At 32.3% G+C, this 16,564-nt stretch overlaps 2 protein-coding genes across 4 annotated transcripts; both read left to right on the top strand.

The window, feature by feature from the left end:
* The first annotated feature begins 1,660 nt into the window (after positions 1-1,660).
* Positions 1,661-5,141, top strand: LOC146923553 (KH domain-containing protein At3g08620-like). Of its 3 annotated transcripts, none has more exons than XM_085708716.1 (8): positions 1,661-1,687; positions 2,136-2,206; positions 2,495-2,583; positions 2,973-3,124; positions 3,396-3,494; positions 3,711-3,827; positions 4,066-4,209; positions 4,763-5,141. In XM_085708716.1, the coding sequence occupies exons 2-8, from the start codon at positions 2,181-2,183 to the stop codon at positions 4,910-4,912; spliced, it is 777 nt and encodes a 258-aa protein (XP_085564842.1). In that variant the 5' UTR covers positions 1,661-1,687; positions 2,136-2,180; the 3' UTR covers positions 4,913-5,141. The 3 variants fall into 3 exon arrangements, with proteins under 3 accessions (XP_085564842.1, XP_085564841.1, XP_085564839.1); XM_085708715.1 differs by lacking the exon at positions 1,661-1,687 and adding an exon at positions 1,849-1,886; XM_085708713.1 differs by lacking the exon at positions 1,661-1,687 and having other exon boundaries at positions 1,915-2,206.
* A 5,381-nt stretch (positions 5,142-10,522) lies between these two features.
* LOC146923552 (cytochrome b-c1 complex subunit 8-like) lies at positions 10,523-13,263 on the top strand. The gene is made up of 2 exons (XM_085708712.1): positions 10,523-10,755; positions 12,919-13,263. Exons 1-2 carry the CDS (start codon positions 10,586-10,588, stop codon positions 12,965-12,967), a joined length of 219 nt encoding a protein of 72 aa, XP_085564838.1. The 5' UTR covers positions 10,523-10,585; the 3' UTR covers positions 12,968-13,263.
* Positions 13,264-16,564: the final 3,301 nt, after the last annotated feature.

Here is a 16,564-nt window from a genome sequence, read left to right as displayed (position 1 = left end):
TCATGATTAATTATAATTACTACTTAGACAAGCATAATTTGTAATAGAAGGTTGTACCAAAAAAAAAAAACTGTAATAGAAGGAATGTAAATGCTAATTAGGGATGGTATATTTCTCGAAATAATGAAAATAATGTTTTTTTTTTCAGTTTCATTGTTTCCAAAAAAATGTATAATGTTCTTCATTTATGAAATCTATTATTTCGTTTTTGATAAAATGGAGTCTATTATTTCTATACAAGCAAGTAGAATTAACATAAGTTTCTTGTACCAAAAAAAAATTAATTGAGTTTCATATAAATAGAAAATATTTTCACAAAATAAACATTTACGTTAATCTTTCATCCCCTCTTTTATTTGATATTTTTGGACAACGGTGTCAAAAAATTGAGTTTTCTCCATCTTTTATTTCTAATGAATGTCTTATTAATAGATCATGGTGTTGCTTTCATAGAGGCTTTTAGTTTCTTTTCTTTTCTTTTTGGATTTATCCCTTTTATTTGCAAAAAAGGGAGAATGAAGCACGGATATTTTTTTTTTTATAATCATATAAAAAATATATATACAGTCATTTAACAATGACTAATCTATGAATCACAATCATGATACTTCATATAATGTATATGATCATGATATGGTGGCAACGTTGATCCTTAGGAGTGGCCTCTATACTTGTTCTTTGCAACTTACAGAATAAAATCCAAATTCATCTACACACCCTAATTGGAGCATGCATGATTGCTTTATCATTTTAATTACTAAAATCCAAATTCATCTACACACCCTAATTGGAGCATGCATGATTGCTTTATCATTTTAATTACTATTCTCTAGCTTAGAAGTCTCACAATCCAAATCCTCTTTGCCTTTTGCTATTTATTTGAAATTTGAAGAGTGTTAGAAGAGCTTTCTTTTCTTTCTTGGATCAATTTTAATTGATTTATTTGAGTTTATTTACCGTCACAAATATTTCTGAGATTGTTTATGAGAACTAATGCAAACAATTTATGACACGTCTTAAGTTGTTTTCAGTTTAGTTCAATAAGCTCTTCGAAGTAACTCTATGAAACTATGTATAGTTTATATGATAACAACATAACGTAATTTTGTCCATAAGTCCTAGATCAATTGGCAAAAATATTGAAATTATTAGGTCGGAGCCGTGATCGCGTTTTCAACTCCGACTTCTCCACATGTATGTGTGAGTATCTAATGACTACCGTAATTTCGTTTATCTACTAAAAAAACATGACGTTATTTTCCATTAGACTTAAATGCACTTTCAGTTATTTTTAATTTTTGTAGTTTGTACCCCTATTTTAAAAATCTGGCTTTTTGACCCCTATTTTAATTTTTCTGACTTTTGATCCCTCACTTTATTTTAGGGTCAACTTTGATGACGTATCCAAGTCACGTATGATGTGGCATATCACATGTGGACATATTGAAAATCCACGTCATATTGATTTTTTTTAATCCAAATAATATGTCCATAAATATTTGCCGGACTTTTTTCGGAGACTCTAGAACAATAGTTTATGACACATCCATGAGTTATTTTCAACCTATTGTCATAAGCTCTTCATGACAGCTTAAAACAATAGTTTGACTTATACATGAACACTTATATAATAAACGCTTATACTATAAGCACTTAATTAAGTTGTTTAATCCATACTTGTTGATTGGTAAGTTTTTTGTAGAAAGAAACTACTCATTGAGGGTTCAATTTGTTAAGTAAAACTGAAAACATACACATACAGCTACACAACACATCACATGTAACAGAAGTCAACAAAACAACAATAACTGAGTTAGATAGATAAACAAATAGAGAGAGACACACTTTAAGGCTTTGCTTTTACTACTAATCTACTTACATATAAGGTGGCCCTCTATCTATATTTCTATTTTTGTGACCTTTCTTTTCATCCACTACCTTCTCTTTTATCAATCAAACACAGTTTCTGTGAAGTGATTCTATGTTTCTTAACAGGATTTTTGAGGCCACACCCTTGTTCTCAGACATCTCTTTTGTTCTTTCTTAATCCCTTTGAATTTTCTATATACTCTTTTAGTGTAATCCTTTTTTTTTTTGTTTGTGTTGAATTGATGTCTGGTTTGTACAACAATCAGATTTCCTCACCAGGAACAGCAAGGGCTAATTCACCAAATATAAACATGAGAAGCAATTTTGATGTTGATAGGTATATGTATATGTATATGTACTATAATTCTTCTTCTGATATTTGTTATTGAAATTTTGATTTTCATCAAGTAATAGTAACTTTTAGAATAATATTTATTCGTATGTAACCAAGCGATTGAACTCAAATGGTTAAGTCGAATTTATTGTCGGACCTTCTGACGAATTACGGAATACTAGAGTCATCTTCTAGAGAACTGGAGAGATAAGACCAAAAATAGTTATATGTATATGTTGTGATGAGTTTAATTAACTTTTGGTTGCATATTCTTATTTATGTTTTCTATAGCCAATACTTAACTGAGTTGGTAGCAGAATATCAGAAGCTTGGACCTTTCATGCAAGTCCTACCCTTATGTACTAGACTCTTAAATCAAGGTTGGTTATTCTAAATCCATATATTAAAGGTTTTTTATTTTGGACAAATTTAAATTTTGTTGTTGTATTTGTTTTAAGTAACTGATTCCACTTTTTATGTTACTTGAATCAGGCTTGGTCATAAACTCAGTTTTCTTAATAACTTGGCATAGTATCTCATATTTGTGTTATGAGGACTATTATATCATTTATAATGCACTAAACTGTATTTATCTTTATGAAAAAATGATTAGTTTCCTATATATATATTTGACAGAAGTGAAGTTACTTATCTGTTGATAAATTGATGTGCTTAGTACTAAAGTTTAATTCATATTTAACTACTTTTAGTTGGAAATTTTCCTACTTTATGTCTGTTCTTATATATTAATGTAGTACTTTATTATCAGAGATTTTAAGGGCTTCTGGAAAGAGTGGATTGATGCAGAACCAAGGGTTTAGTGACTATGACAGAGTGCAGTTTGGCAGTGTCAAGCCTAGTCTTATGCCTTCTTTAGACACTACATCAAGTTTCACCGGATGGAACAGCTTGTCGCATGAAGTAAGCATTGTTTCTGTTCTATGCACCGGTAATAGTTTGAATGTAATCATACGTGTTAGTGTCAGACACGCCTTTTAGAATAAAAGGTGCTACATTTTTAATGTTAAGCCATTGTAAAAAATTGTAAAATAGTATCTGATCCATTGATCTGTATTCTTCTATTATGTATCAATATTCCCCTTCCATTTCTTTTTCATTCATTCATTTATGTTGTTATCTCTACCCTTTGATCATTAAATTTGCTAAGAGATTAAGTTCAATATTACATCAGGGGCTAAATGTGGATTGGCAAAGAGCACCAGCAGTCTCAAATTCTCACATTGTGAAGAAGATGTTGCGCTTGGATATTCCTCATGATAACCATCCAACTGTAAGATATTTGTAACATTATTTGAATGCATTTTTAATATGATCACATATCTCATCAATTTTTCTGTGTTATGAATTGAGAGATCATATTCATTACCATATGTCCGAGAGTAGAAAAATAACATCAAGAACTGTACACGGTTTTTTCACGTAAAATTCTCTCGGTGTCATTCTTCTACTCTCACAGTTAGGAATTCACTTGATGAAATATTTTCAGTTCAACTTTGTTGGGAGGCTTCTTGGCCCAAGGGGTAATTCGCTGAAGCGAGTGGAGGCTACTACTGGTTGCCGCGTATTTATCAGAGGAAAGGGTTCAATAAAAGACTTCGATAAGGTATTTTCTCTCCCTTGGTGCGTAGATAATATTACGAATGGTCTAAATTGATAGACTCTGGTATCAAATAAATTCAATCATAAAACCAAATTCGTAAGGTGGAAGCGCCACTCTTTATAACCTGTTTTCAAATCTAATCTCGTTCAAACCTTCTTTTGATTTGTGTTAGTTTTTTCTCCTTGCGCAAACAATATTTCTTGTAATTGTTACTTCATTCCTATTTTGTTATAATCTAAAGGAAGAGTTGCTGAGGGGAAGGCCAGGATTTGAGCACTTGAATGAACCACTGCACATTTTGATTGAGGCTGAGCTACCTGTCAATGTTGTTGATTTAAGGTTGAGACAAGCACAAGAAATCATCGAAGAGCTACTCAAACCTGTGGTATTTATATTTTTCATCTCTCTTGTAATTTCAATAATATGAATAACAGTTTTTTTCACTTTCTTTTTCTGTTGACACATTGTCCATTATAATCTGCATTTTCATGCAAGGTATTGCTAAATATGTTGTTTTACTTTCCGAAGTTAAAAGAGGACTTGGATTTCCTGCGGTAAGGGAAAGTGTGCAATCACACAGTCAAGTGAGTTCGGCTATTGAATGAAGATCGGATGACTAATATTTTGATTTTACCAAACCGGCTTTAAAATGTAACTTGAAATATAAGTCTTTTGATCTTCATTTAACAGCTGAGATCAACAACTACGTGACTATGTGACTGTCGAGAATCCAATTCCTCTAAGTGGAAGCCTGGAAAACTCGTTGTTTTAGAAATTTACACTCATGTAGTAAAAAAAAACACAAACTCGATATAGTCAAGATATCAATACGGTTGTAAAATGCTTTACACCGGCAATGTATCAAAACTAAACTCTAAGGTAAATTCCATTCTTGTGCCAAATTATTTCTAACTCTCCTTTGTTATTCTTTTGTGCAGGATGAGTCACAAGACATTTACAAGAGGCAACAACTTAGAGAACTTGCAATGCTGAATTCAAGTTTTAGAGAAGAGAGTCCTCAACTGAGTGGTAGTCTCTCTCCATTCACCTCTAATGAAATGATAAAAAGAGCCAAAACTGACCAATAGTCTTTCTCTACATTAAGAAATTGTTGCATTTGAAATTACTTCATGTATGTAATGTAAATGCTGTGTAGCTGCAATGAGAAGACATTGATGATATGATGCCAATTTGGAGAAAAGAGAAGGGGTTGATAGTTTATATGCTGCATATATGTCTATTGTCACATTCAACTGCACTAGAAGAATTGTATAATTAACACAGTTATTACTTTTATTATATTTTGACATGTTTGTTGAGGGAAATACTTCAGTGACTTAGAAATGGTGCCATTGGTGCCATAGCAGAGATCCTGGCCATTGATGTGTGTGGGTCCGCGTGGGGATGTGTGTGTGATGTGTGTGTGTGGTGGAGATGGAATTGGATGATGCCATTGGTGCCATTAATGGCACCAAAGTGGAACCCGTTTGTTGATAGTGTGTGTATTTCTCTAATGTATGTAGATATCAGTATCACACAACATTGCTTTGAAGTTGGACTTACAAAAATAATGCTTTAATTTAACTTAATTTAAAATTTTAAGATAAAATTCATTCTTTATCTTTTTATTTTTTTTCAATTGGTCATTTAAGTATTAAAACAAGAACACAATTAACACTTTTTATTACCTAAAGGAATGTTTAATTTGAGACAAATAGAAAGTTTAACCATGCGAAAGTTTTAATACTTAAATGACCAATTTGAAAGGAAAAAACAAAAGATAAAAAATGAATTAGAAACTTTATATTCCGTGTATATCCACAAATTTCAATCTTTTGAATGGACTATGATACTAATCCCTAATCGGGTGCATAGACAATGCTTAAAACTATTCGCCTCTCTTTAACAAGGTTAATTAGCAAAGATCAAACCGTGGTTCTCACCAAGTGTGTGTTTGTTTTGGCGTTTCATCACTGCCACCGTGCGTTTGAGAGCCTTGGGACATGATAATAGCGACGTTACAAATTGTAAAGATCTCTCCAAACACACGGTCACAACAAATCCACTGCCATTACAAAAATATATAAATAGATAGTGTGGAAAAGAAATGTCATATATCAAGTGTGTACTTTACTGAGCACAATGAAACTATGATTCATTATTTAGCCATATTATAAGGATAATGTCTAATCGTAGGGTCCTTGAGATTAATGTAGACGTGGAAGTTGTTGTCCGTGACTATTACCGGCCAAACTAAATTATCTTTTGGCTTTGACTTATTAATGATTGTCTCTACAAAGTGATGCTATTTTAGATCTCTTTTCTTCATTGCGGGGTCTATCATGTCCCTAGTTTACTACTCCCTCCGTCCCATATTACTTGACCTAGTTGACTCTGTCACGTATGCCAATGCACAATTTTAAACTTAAATTTCTTTAATAATCTAGTAGAAAAAATTACGAAAATTTGATATTTTGAAAATATTAATCGAGACGAATCTAACAACATCTTATATGCTATATTTTGTTTTTATATATTAGTAGAAAAATAGAGTCAAAGCATGGTACATGAATAGTGCAAATATTCTAAATAGGTCAAGTAATATGGGACGGAGGGAGTACCAGCTTCTCCATTCTTCTGCCTAACCCCATTTACTTAACACCATAATGACAAGCTTAAAGTCTTGATTCACCAATTACATTTGTTTTAATAAAATCAATTTGGCATACACACACGAGTGAAAAAAAACATATAAAAGAAAAATGTTAATAATATGTACTTTTAAAATAATCAAATGATCTATCCTCTCAAAAAAAAAAAATAATCAAATGATATATATTTTATTTTTTTATTTTTTTTTTGAAAGGAAATGATATATATTTTATTAATGTGTCCAAATGATTTTTATTTGAAGTTTTTTTCTTACAAAGCTAATCAAACAACAAAAAGCGAAAGACAGAAAAAAGAAAAACAAAGAACTATATCCTCATGAAGAGTGATCTCGCAGCGTCTACCCTGAGAAGGGGAAGCATATTCCAAGAAGGAGAAGTATGGACTGTAAACTCAACATTTGTTGAAGCTCTCAGGCCCCAGCTTAGATATGAAATACACACATTAGTTTCCTTCTCTAAGAGTATGATGGATAGAGAAATTTCTGGTAGCCAGAAGCTCCTTTATATCCTGGATTTTTATTTGAATTGCGACTACATAAGTATTTCTTCATATTCCTCTCAGAAAATATATTTCTCCTTATTCATACTCTACTTTTATCCATGATGTCAGGTAGAATTAAGAATTCTGATTTCAATTTTATCCTAGACAAGATCAATGGCAGGTTGACGGGTTGGAAAATGAATTTACTAAGTAGATCAGGACGAATTACCTTGGCAAAAAGTGTTGTGACTGCTATGCCTATTTATACTATGCAAAACCTTTGGCTTCCTTCTGGTATTTGTGAAAATATTGATGCTACTTTATTAAAATCAATGTGGACGGATCATCTTTTGGTAATCCTGGTAATGCAGGTTTTGGATTCATGGTTTTTCCGGATCTTGTGGAAGAGCTACTAATTTGTTGGCTGAACTTTCAGCTATTTGGAAGGGTCTTCAGTTGGCGTGGGATCTTGGTTACAGGTCTATCATCATGGAATCTGACTCTCAGGCAGCTTTGGATCTTATTGTTGATACTAAACAAAAGGATTTTCATCCTCATGCAACTTTGCTTTCTCTTATTAGGAAGCTTTCTTCTCTTCCATGGGTGGTCTCATTTAGTCATACTTTGAGAGAAGGGAACGAATGTGCTGACTGGTTGGCTAAATTTGGTGCAACTAATACCGACTCCTTGAAGATGTGGACTTCTCCTCCTCCTCAATTGGATATCATCATGTTTGCGGATACCTCTGGGGTATTTAGGCAGCAGATTGGCTAGATTGTTTTTCTTGTCTTTTAATTTCTTCTTCATCAAAAAAAAATACTCTACTTTTATCATTTTAGCATAAAATAATATATTTTAAAAAAGTATATTTTTTTATGAGATAAAAAAGTGTCTTTTTATTTTGTGTATTTGATATTATTTTAATTTTACTCACAAATGAATAAATTGTGCATTACTTCCAAGTTGATATATATTTTCTACTATACAATCTTATTTTTTGACGGTAAATATACAATATTTATGACAATTGTTACGACAACATTGTTTGTGGGAAAGAGCATTTTCCTTTTGCAAAATCATGCACTCGTTGAGAGTTTAAAATTGTTGAACTGTAAGAGAGGATTGTTATCACAATACTATTTTATTTTCTGACGCTATGTTCTCTCTAACACTGGCTTCCTCTTTGTTATTAGTTTGTTGCAACTCAATAGACTTTTCTTTCTCTTTCTAAACCTCACAAAAATGTTGTAACAAACAAACAAAAAAAAAAACCTCACAAACATGTTGCAACTCAACATGCTTTTTGTTCTCTTTTTCTTATGTCTTGATTACCACTAGTAGGTTCAATTATTATAGTTTAGATTTATAATTGAGTTTTCTAGCAACCGACACCTCTTTAGCCAATTTAACTTTTAGCTTAGTTGTTTTGTTTAAAGAAACCATGCACCTTGTTTCACAATATCATTTTAACCTTACGTTGGCAAAAGGAAAAAATAGAAGGAAATTTAACCTTATTTTATTCGAACAAGTTTGGTTTAAGAAGTTAAATAAATTTGAAAACCAAACTTGTTCGAATACGTTAGCATGTAAGGCATTATACACATCAATCTTTTTAGTGTAGCCTTTAATTCATCTACCGCCTGAGTCACGAAAAAGACCCCTGCATCCAACAATCTATTCCCTATCCTTGCAAGCATCGTCATCACTACTAAGCTTGATACAACCTTTTTGCGGCCTCATCCATTCTATGTAGATAGTTTCCTTCAACTTAGGACCATTATGAAGATGATCTAAGTTAGAGTCCTCAATATCTTTAACGAAACTCTTGATCAATAAATTTGGGTTGTTTGGCCTCTGGAAATAAGCTTCAAAGGTAGTTTTGTTCCTCCACTTCCACAATTGCCAGCAATTTTTCATGAAGGTGGTATGTCATTTGGAGCAACTCGTCCCAACCCATTTCCTGTTGAGGTTATTGAAAATTCAATCTCTGCAATCAAAAGAAAAAAATTATTTATAAAACTAGAAGGAACAATATGAAGCCATACCCGAGTTGCGCGAATGCAGTCACGAAACACACGAAGACATGTTTCATCTTCATTCCCACAACACTAGCAAGTACGAGAGATCCCAACACCTCGTCTACTCCTTCGAATGTTAATAAGGATACGCCCATGCACAACCAACCAAATAAATGTTTGAATGTGATGTGGGTCTTTCCATTTGCAAAGGATTTTCTAGTCACCCTCCACAACTAGACAATTTTGATGCTGAAAGGAATACACATTTTGAACTGTGAAATGGTAGGTATTGGTTCCGCCCTATCCTATATTGTTAGGCCATCATCATCCATAGGAGGCGAAAACACAATAACCCGAATAACAATATCAGCTGACAATTTGTTCGTTAGAAAAACAATGTCCCGATCTCCCGAAGAAGTCTGAACATCCCTAACAAAAAAGGGTAGTATCCACATAGGCTTGGTTGCTTAAAGATGTAAGAGATTCATTACTAGGAGGCCACTTATCAAGCAAAAAATTGGTACTACGACCATCCCTAATTTTCCAAAACACGTGACGATGAAAATCATCCCAAATACCTGCCAAGGCTTTCCAAAGAGAAGAATCATAAGGTTGAACGCCAATTTTCCAAACCCATTCTACACCAAAGGTCATTCAAATTATTAATAAGGTTCCAAATCATCTTATTTTATCTTATTAGCATATAAATTGAGATTGCTTCTTGTTAGTTCGATTATCTCAAAGAAGAAACAAAGTCAAGTTCATGGTATTGCTGTCTGAATTGATTGAAATTGTGAGTTTTTGCCACGTCATTAGTATAACTGATAAATTACCAAAACTAATTGGGACTAAAAATAATGTAAGTCCCCGTGAGCTTAGCTCATTTGGTAAGGGATAATGCACAATTTGTGCAGGGGCCGGGGTTCGAACCCCGGACACCCCACTTATTCATCTTAAAAGTGAATTTTTCTAGCCACTAGGCTACTTGACCAAAAAAAAAATGTAAAATATGAAACCAAAATAAATGGTTTTATAAATATGAAAACTAAAATTTTGATTAGATCAAAATATATATTTTAAGCATTAAATATATAAAAAAAATCCAATTAAGCCTTTCGATTTTTCTGTGAACACCTTTATATAATATTTTTTTCAAGGAATCATTTCACAATTAAAAAAATGGACCATATCGTTGTACTTTGTACTGTAAAAATAAAAAGACTTAATTGATTTTTTTCTTCATAATATTCAATTATACAAAAAATAAAAAATAAAGAACCAACTAAAAAAAAAAATGGACCATATCGTTGTACTTTGTACTGTAAAAATAAAAGACTTAATTGATTTTTTTCTTCATAATATTCAATTATACAAAAAATAAAAAAATAAAGAACCAACTAAAAATAAGACAAAGAATCGAAACTTGAAGAACGCCGTCGTATTGGACTGGAGTCAGAAAGGAAAGAACCAAACCCGGTCCAATAAAAAAACCAAATAGAAATAAGCTTAGGGTATTGCTTTCATTTCATTCGCATTGCATTCTCATTCATTCCTTAGCGTCTTTGTTGAATAGAGTGAGTATTGTGGAAGATGGGTAAAAACATCGTGCCTGTGAAATCCGTTGTGTATGCTCTTTCTCCTTTCCAGCAGAAAATCATGCCCGGTTTGTGGAAGGATCTTCCCACCAAAATTCATCACAAAGTCTCCGAAAATTGGATTAGCGCTCTTCTCTTAGTTGTTCCCGTCGTCGGCACCTACTCGTAATTCTCTTTCTCAATTTAATCATTATGAAGATTGTTGTTGTTGTTGTTACAAGCTAGATTTGATTTTGTGGTTTTGAATGGTTTGGATCTTAGTTATTTTTTACCTAGGGATTTAGTCAGATCTATTTATTGATAATTTTTGTTGATTGAGTTTGGTTGTGGATTTTGTTGATTTTTGTTTTGATTATAGAATTGAATTGTTAGGAGAAAGGGATAAAAATTCATTTGAATGAATACTGAATTGATTTGGAAGCAAAATCAATTTTGATAGTTTGTGTTAAACATACGAAAATCACTTCATTTTTTCCACTGTAGATCTAGACATGAACTTAGTTTGTTATGCTTCCAATGGATTGGTGATCTCTTTGATTGTTAGCAGCTGTTTTTTTGTATTGAAAACTTTAAATTAAAACCTACTTCATCTTGATGCTGTGAAGTCGGAATTAGTTTTCCAAAAATATTCTCGATGGATGGGTTTAAATAATAACTATTCGAGCATTTTATGTGTCTCTTTGTGTTTGCATGTTGTGTCAATAAGAATATGACAGTATGGTTTTCTGAATGGCCCTTCATCAACAACATATTTACTAAGGGTGTGTTTGGATGGAGGGTTTAGGAGGGGAAGGGAGGGGAGGGTTTAGATTTCATTTTTAAATTACGGACACTATAAAATATTTTTTGAAGAGTTAACATATTAACATGATAAATGATCATATAATTTGTTAATGTCATCTAATATTGCTGGCTTTGTGTTTTTTCAGAAAACATGTTTGAAGCCAATGACAATTTTTTTTTTACCTCTGTTCTGTTGTGCTTTGTGTTTATATTTTTTTTAGGATTGAATTGCTAGGAGAAAGGGAAAATTTCATTTGAATGAATACTGAATCGAACAGTATTGTGATTGGTTGTTGCTCTGTGTTTGTTGTTCAACTTGCTTGTTATGATTCTATTTGGTGTGTTTTTGTGGTCAACTTTTGTTGGTTTCAAATGAATTTGATTTTGTAAAAGATTTGTTTATAATTGAGTTTAAAGATGTGTACGGTGTCCGGCACTTATACATGTGATTGCATTCACTTAAGCTATTATTGATGTCCTTAGTTTGGTATGCTTTTCAATGGATTAGATTAGTATCCTCTTTAGGTATTAGCAGAAATTCTTCTTTCCCTCTGTTTTGGTATCGAATATTGAAAACTAAAACCTGCTTCATCTTGAGGCCTTGAAGTGGGAAGTAGACTTTGAGTAATATTTTGAATGGACTTCAATGATCTCTATATGGGCATGTCATCTACGTCTCTGTGTTTGTGTGTTGTGTCAAGAAGAATGTGACAGTATGGTTTTCTGAATTTATCTTGTCTCAACATACTTGAATTTGGAATGCTTGCAAAAGTATCCTTCAATGTGTTTATTTATATATTTAATGAGCACAACCAAATCCCTTGGTTAGGGGCAAGACCATAATCAAATCAGCTTTTGGTCTATCCTATTTACGACATAGCATTCACATGGTATCATAAAATAATTTTAATTTGTCGACACTCCCCCTCCAAAATAGATCCAAATATTAAGTGGAGGCTTTTGTTTTAATGTATTTCAACCTTTGACTTTTGTATAGTGATATATAACGGTTAAATAAAGGGACAAAATTGTGGGACATTAGTGGTGATGTAAGTATACACTTGTGATAATAGAAGGGGATTTCTTGAATAGGCAAAGTTGTAGTAGCTATGGTTTTTTTCTTCTTAATACCAGGAATATGGGAGTTGAATATGACATGGCGAGCAATAGCATTAGGTAGCAAATAATAAGCAATTGTGTAGAGTCAAAACTTATTTGGTATCAGAGTATCGGACCTAATGATGTCCTCTGGCATTCTGACATTAGATGTATGAAATGTTAATTGGGAAAAGGATATATTTGGAGTACAAGGGAAAGTGTATGTATTTATGTTTTTTTAATTGTGTTTACAAGGTTTTCTCTCCCTAAACTGTGAACATTATGTGTGAGTTGATGTATATTTGCAGTGTCTTTATTTTTAACGGAAATTTATTTTATAGTTCCCTGTTAGCATTGTATTATGTATCTGGGCCACGTAGTCAAAAATATCAATCTCTCGCAGTTGGTGGTTAACCTGTGAATGTTTAATATCTCATACGAATGCAGGTATGCTATGCACTTCGTGGAAAAGGAGAAGCTGCACCACAGGTACTGAGCTCATGCGAGGATAGATTGGATAATCTTCAAGTGTGTTGTCCTTAGTTTTGTTCAGCTAGTCAATAATGTGACATTGGTGAAACTAGCTCTTGCCCTTTGGTTGAAATATTTGAGCTTTAGCTGTTTCAACTATATGGTTTTAATTGATATTTTTCTTTGTTTTGCATGTTACAAAAGATAATCTATGTCCTGTTAATAATGTTGTGATGAATGCCAAAATGAATTGATATATTAAACTTTTATGTAACGTAACAATCACTCTCAAATTACAACTAAAATTTTCAGTTTTCTAAATATGTATCTCTACCCCTCTGATGAAATTATTACGTGTTTGGAATAGCGGTGGGGGGAGAAAAAACGTACGTCTAGCCTAAAGCTGGAATTTCCAGCTTCATAAAAGCCACGGTAACACTACATTGGGACGCGAGAATCCTACTCCAAACGCTAAGCCAAACATGCTATTAGTGTATTTGAATAAAATAATCGCTTTTACTAGTGGCTTCATCACAGTCAGGTATTGAGTAAAAAAGAGAATCAATTTTGGAAGTGTAAAATGGAAGACTTTTTTAATTGTTTGACACAGTAAAGTAAACAGAAGAAAGAATTATTTTCCATTTATGGTTGTGAAGAAAATAATGCGTATTTGTGAATATAATTGCAGATTAAGATTCATGTGATGCTTAGCTTGAACATTACACTAGATTCTTATTCATTCAACACAACGCACCATCATGCCAAATGTGCTACCACTCCATCATTAACCTTATCACACCATCTTCAAGTCATGAGCAACATTTGGATGTAGAATTTCCATTGGTGACTGCATCACATTAGGAGTGGTAGCATCACCCTCAGAATTGACTTCTTGTTATTCAATTACCTCGTCTTCCTGAAAGCTAGTATCATTATGATGAGTTAGAGACTAGTGATAATTTCTAGCATCACTAGTCCTTTAATTTTACACAGACCAAAGCAATGGTTTATGATCCATGCTCTTAATCCCTTCTGATCTCATCAAGTTCTTAACGGATGATCCTTCAAATTTTTAGATGAATGTTCTGGCTTATCAGCTTCAGTATCATCATCTTCACTGCCAAATACACTAGCAAAAATTGATGATGTTCTCATAGAACCATGCTGATCAGAAACGGTTGGAGGAACCTTTGCAATGAATTTATTTACCAATTTCTTCACTTTTTTCAAAGATCATTACTTGGATTAAAAAATTCTGCTTCGCCATCAACACTTCAACTTTCAAGATGTAAAAATCAAATTCAATATCAGTGTCATGCCCCTCGCTGTATTTGATAACGATTCATGTGCCATACACCAAGATATGCATCTAGGCAGTATTGGCCAATTCTTCTCACTTTTCCAAAAGAAATTATTGACCAATATATTGTGACTTGTGATTTAAGTATCCACTTCATAATAGAAGTGCAGGAGGCTTCTTGAATAGGTCGAGTTATCTTTTGACGAACCAAACTTAGTTTTGTTTTTAGAATATTGGGAATAGGGGAGATGGTAGTTAAACTCGTGAGCCAGCACGTAGGAACAGCCAATTCTGCGATCTTGGTACCCCTTGGCGTGTTCGTGCATGAACAGAAACACAAGAACCTTAAGGTGATGGATTTGTCGATTCTGTGTGTTTGCACTCGCTATGGTTTCACAGGTTGACAACCCGGTTTCTTAAAAATAGTCTTTAATGTTCCAAAACCCTAAAGAATCACATTTTAATCGTGATTAAGGCTTCGAACGGTTAGTTTCTCCCAATACACCGATTCAATGCACTCTCCTCTTCTCACGTAGTGACACATGTTTACTTAACTTCTGCTCTATTTTTTTCAAAAAATACTCGATGAGGCGAGGCTTTGTATTGTGTTCAACCTTCTACTCTACTTTCGTTCTCATAAAAACAAAATGATCCTCTGTTATAGATTTGCTTATTTGAAGTTTCTTTTGTTTTTTTCGGCATTTATGACTATATTTTGTGAATCTTATGATCATGAATTTGAGTTTATCTGAAGTATTTTGGCTGTGATTTGAAGTTTTGGTTAAATATGTGGTTTTATATGCATTTTTTTTTTTTTTGGCAAGAATTTTTATATGTTGTTTTATATATGATCTGTGTTACAAGCTCCAGATTCACGATCTTGGGACAGGACTCTGACTTCGTTGATAGGGGGAGACAAATATGATTTGGTCAAAAATTATTTTGTATCAAACCAAATAATGCCATTTGTAGCATTTTGACATTGGTTGGATCAAATGTTAATAGGGAAAAGGATGTATTCTGAAATGCACAAGGGAAATATATGTATTTATTTATGATTTTTTATTGTGATTACAATTATTTTATTTTCTAAATTGTGAAAACTATGTGAAGATGTGTGTATGGATGTATCTTCGCGGTGTCTTATTTTTAACAAAAAATCATATTTTCCTACTGGTGTTGAACTCATTTAATGATCACTTGTTCATCAACGATTGAATTATTGAACCGTAAGCTAGTATTAGCTTTGTAACCTGAACAATTTTGGATTAAATACCAGGACACTAGTGTCCAATCCTTCCAGCAAGTAAAATTAAAGTAAATATTTTGATGAGGATGGGTCGATTATTATACTAGTTCAAGCCAAAATGTTTGGTTTTCTAATCATGGGTAACACAAGTTTGACATTAATTAGATTACAAGTTTAATCAGTCCAAACAATCTAGTTTTCAAATTATTGTTATTGTTCCTTAAAAAAAAAAAAATTGTTATGTCATTGAAAATTTGATAGCTTTGCTACCACGTTTTCTAAATTATGATTGTAGTGCTGCGTGAATTGCAGCAATTAGCATGCTTTTTTTTTAAAATAATATATATTTAAGTGTGTCTAGTTAGTTATCAAATTTTATTGAAAAAAATAGGTCAATGATTGATTCATATATATATATATATATATATATATATATATATATATATATATATATAGATGTATTTGATTATGTGTATATCGGGGATTAATAAATCTTAATTTATTTATTTTTTAAGGAAAATCTTTATTTATTGATTAATGTTTTTCTTCCTCTATCCATAATTCAAATACCTTTTTCACAAATTAGTTTATATAGTTGCACACAAATGATATTAGGTTTAAGGGTTTGTTTGTTTCAAGTTTACCAAATTTATTTCTATGAATAACATTCTTTGGAAATGAGAATGAAACTCTCACATAATAATTTCTTTTTTTGAGTAGTTTAGTGATCAAAAGTTCACCTCTTGAGGTGAATAAAATGGAAAATTCTGAATTCAAATCTCGACGTTTATATATTACAATGTCTCTGCCAGTGTGACCCATATTACTTTTATAAACTAGAAAGTTTTTCTTTATGTAAATAACCATATATGTAACCCAAAAAAAAAAAAAAAAAAACCCAATACTAATTTTATTTGACCTTTTCTACTTCAGTTTTATAATCTATGACTATGATTACATATTTCATTGTTAATTGTTTCGTTGCGGCATGATTTTGTGCCTACACTGTTTGACAAAAAGTTTCCTTTAAATAAATTATACCCATAAATAATTTTGATAAATATAGAAACATT

Source organism: Medicago sativa, chromosome 5 (genome assembly GCF_051527215.1).
Source record: "Medicago sativa cultivar Bolivia chromosome 5, Bolivia_mono, whole genome shotgun sequence".
Taxonomy (NCBI): Eukaryota; Viridiplantae; Streptophyta; class Magnoliopsida; order Fabales; family Fabaceae; genus Medicago; species Medicago sativa.
The sequence above is the reverse complement of the archived record's forward strand: the minus strand, read 5'-3'. Positions and strand labels throughout refer to the sequence as shown.

Excerpts from the sequence above, each read along its gene's own strand:
- LOC146923553 (XM_085708713.1), top strand. The coding sequence starts at position 2,112 with ATGTCTGGTTTGTACAACAATCAGATTTCCTCACCAGGAACAGCAAGG. Across the intron at positions 3,495-3,710 it reads CTCATGATAACCATCCAACT|TTCAACTTTGTTGGGAGGCT; the intron begins GTAAGATATTTG and ends AAATATTTTCAG. Across the intron at positions 4,210-4,762 it reads AAGAGCTACTCAAACCTGTG|GATGAGTCACAAGACATTTA; the intron begins GTATTTATATTT and ends TCTTTTGTGCAG.
- LOC146923552 (XM_085708712.1), top strand. The coding sequence starts at position 10,586 with ATGGGTAAAAACATCGTGCCTGTGAAATCCGTTGTGTATGCTCTTTCT. Across the intron at positions 10,756-12,918 it reads CCCGTCGTCGGCACCTACTC|GTATGCTATGCACTTCGTGG; the intron begins GTAATTCTCTTT and ends ATACGAATGCAG.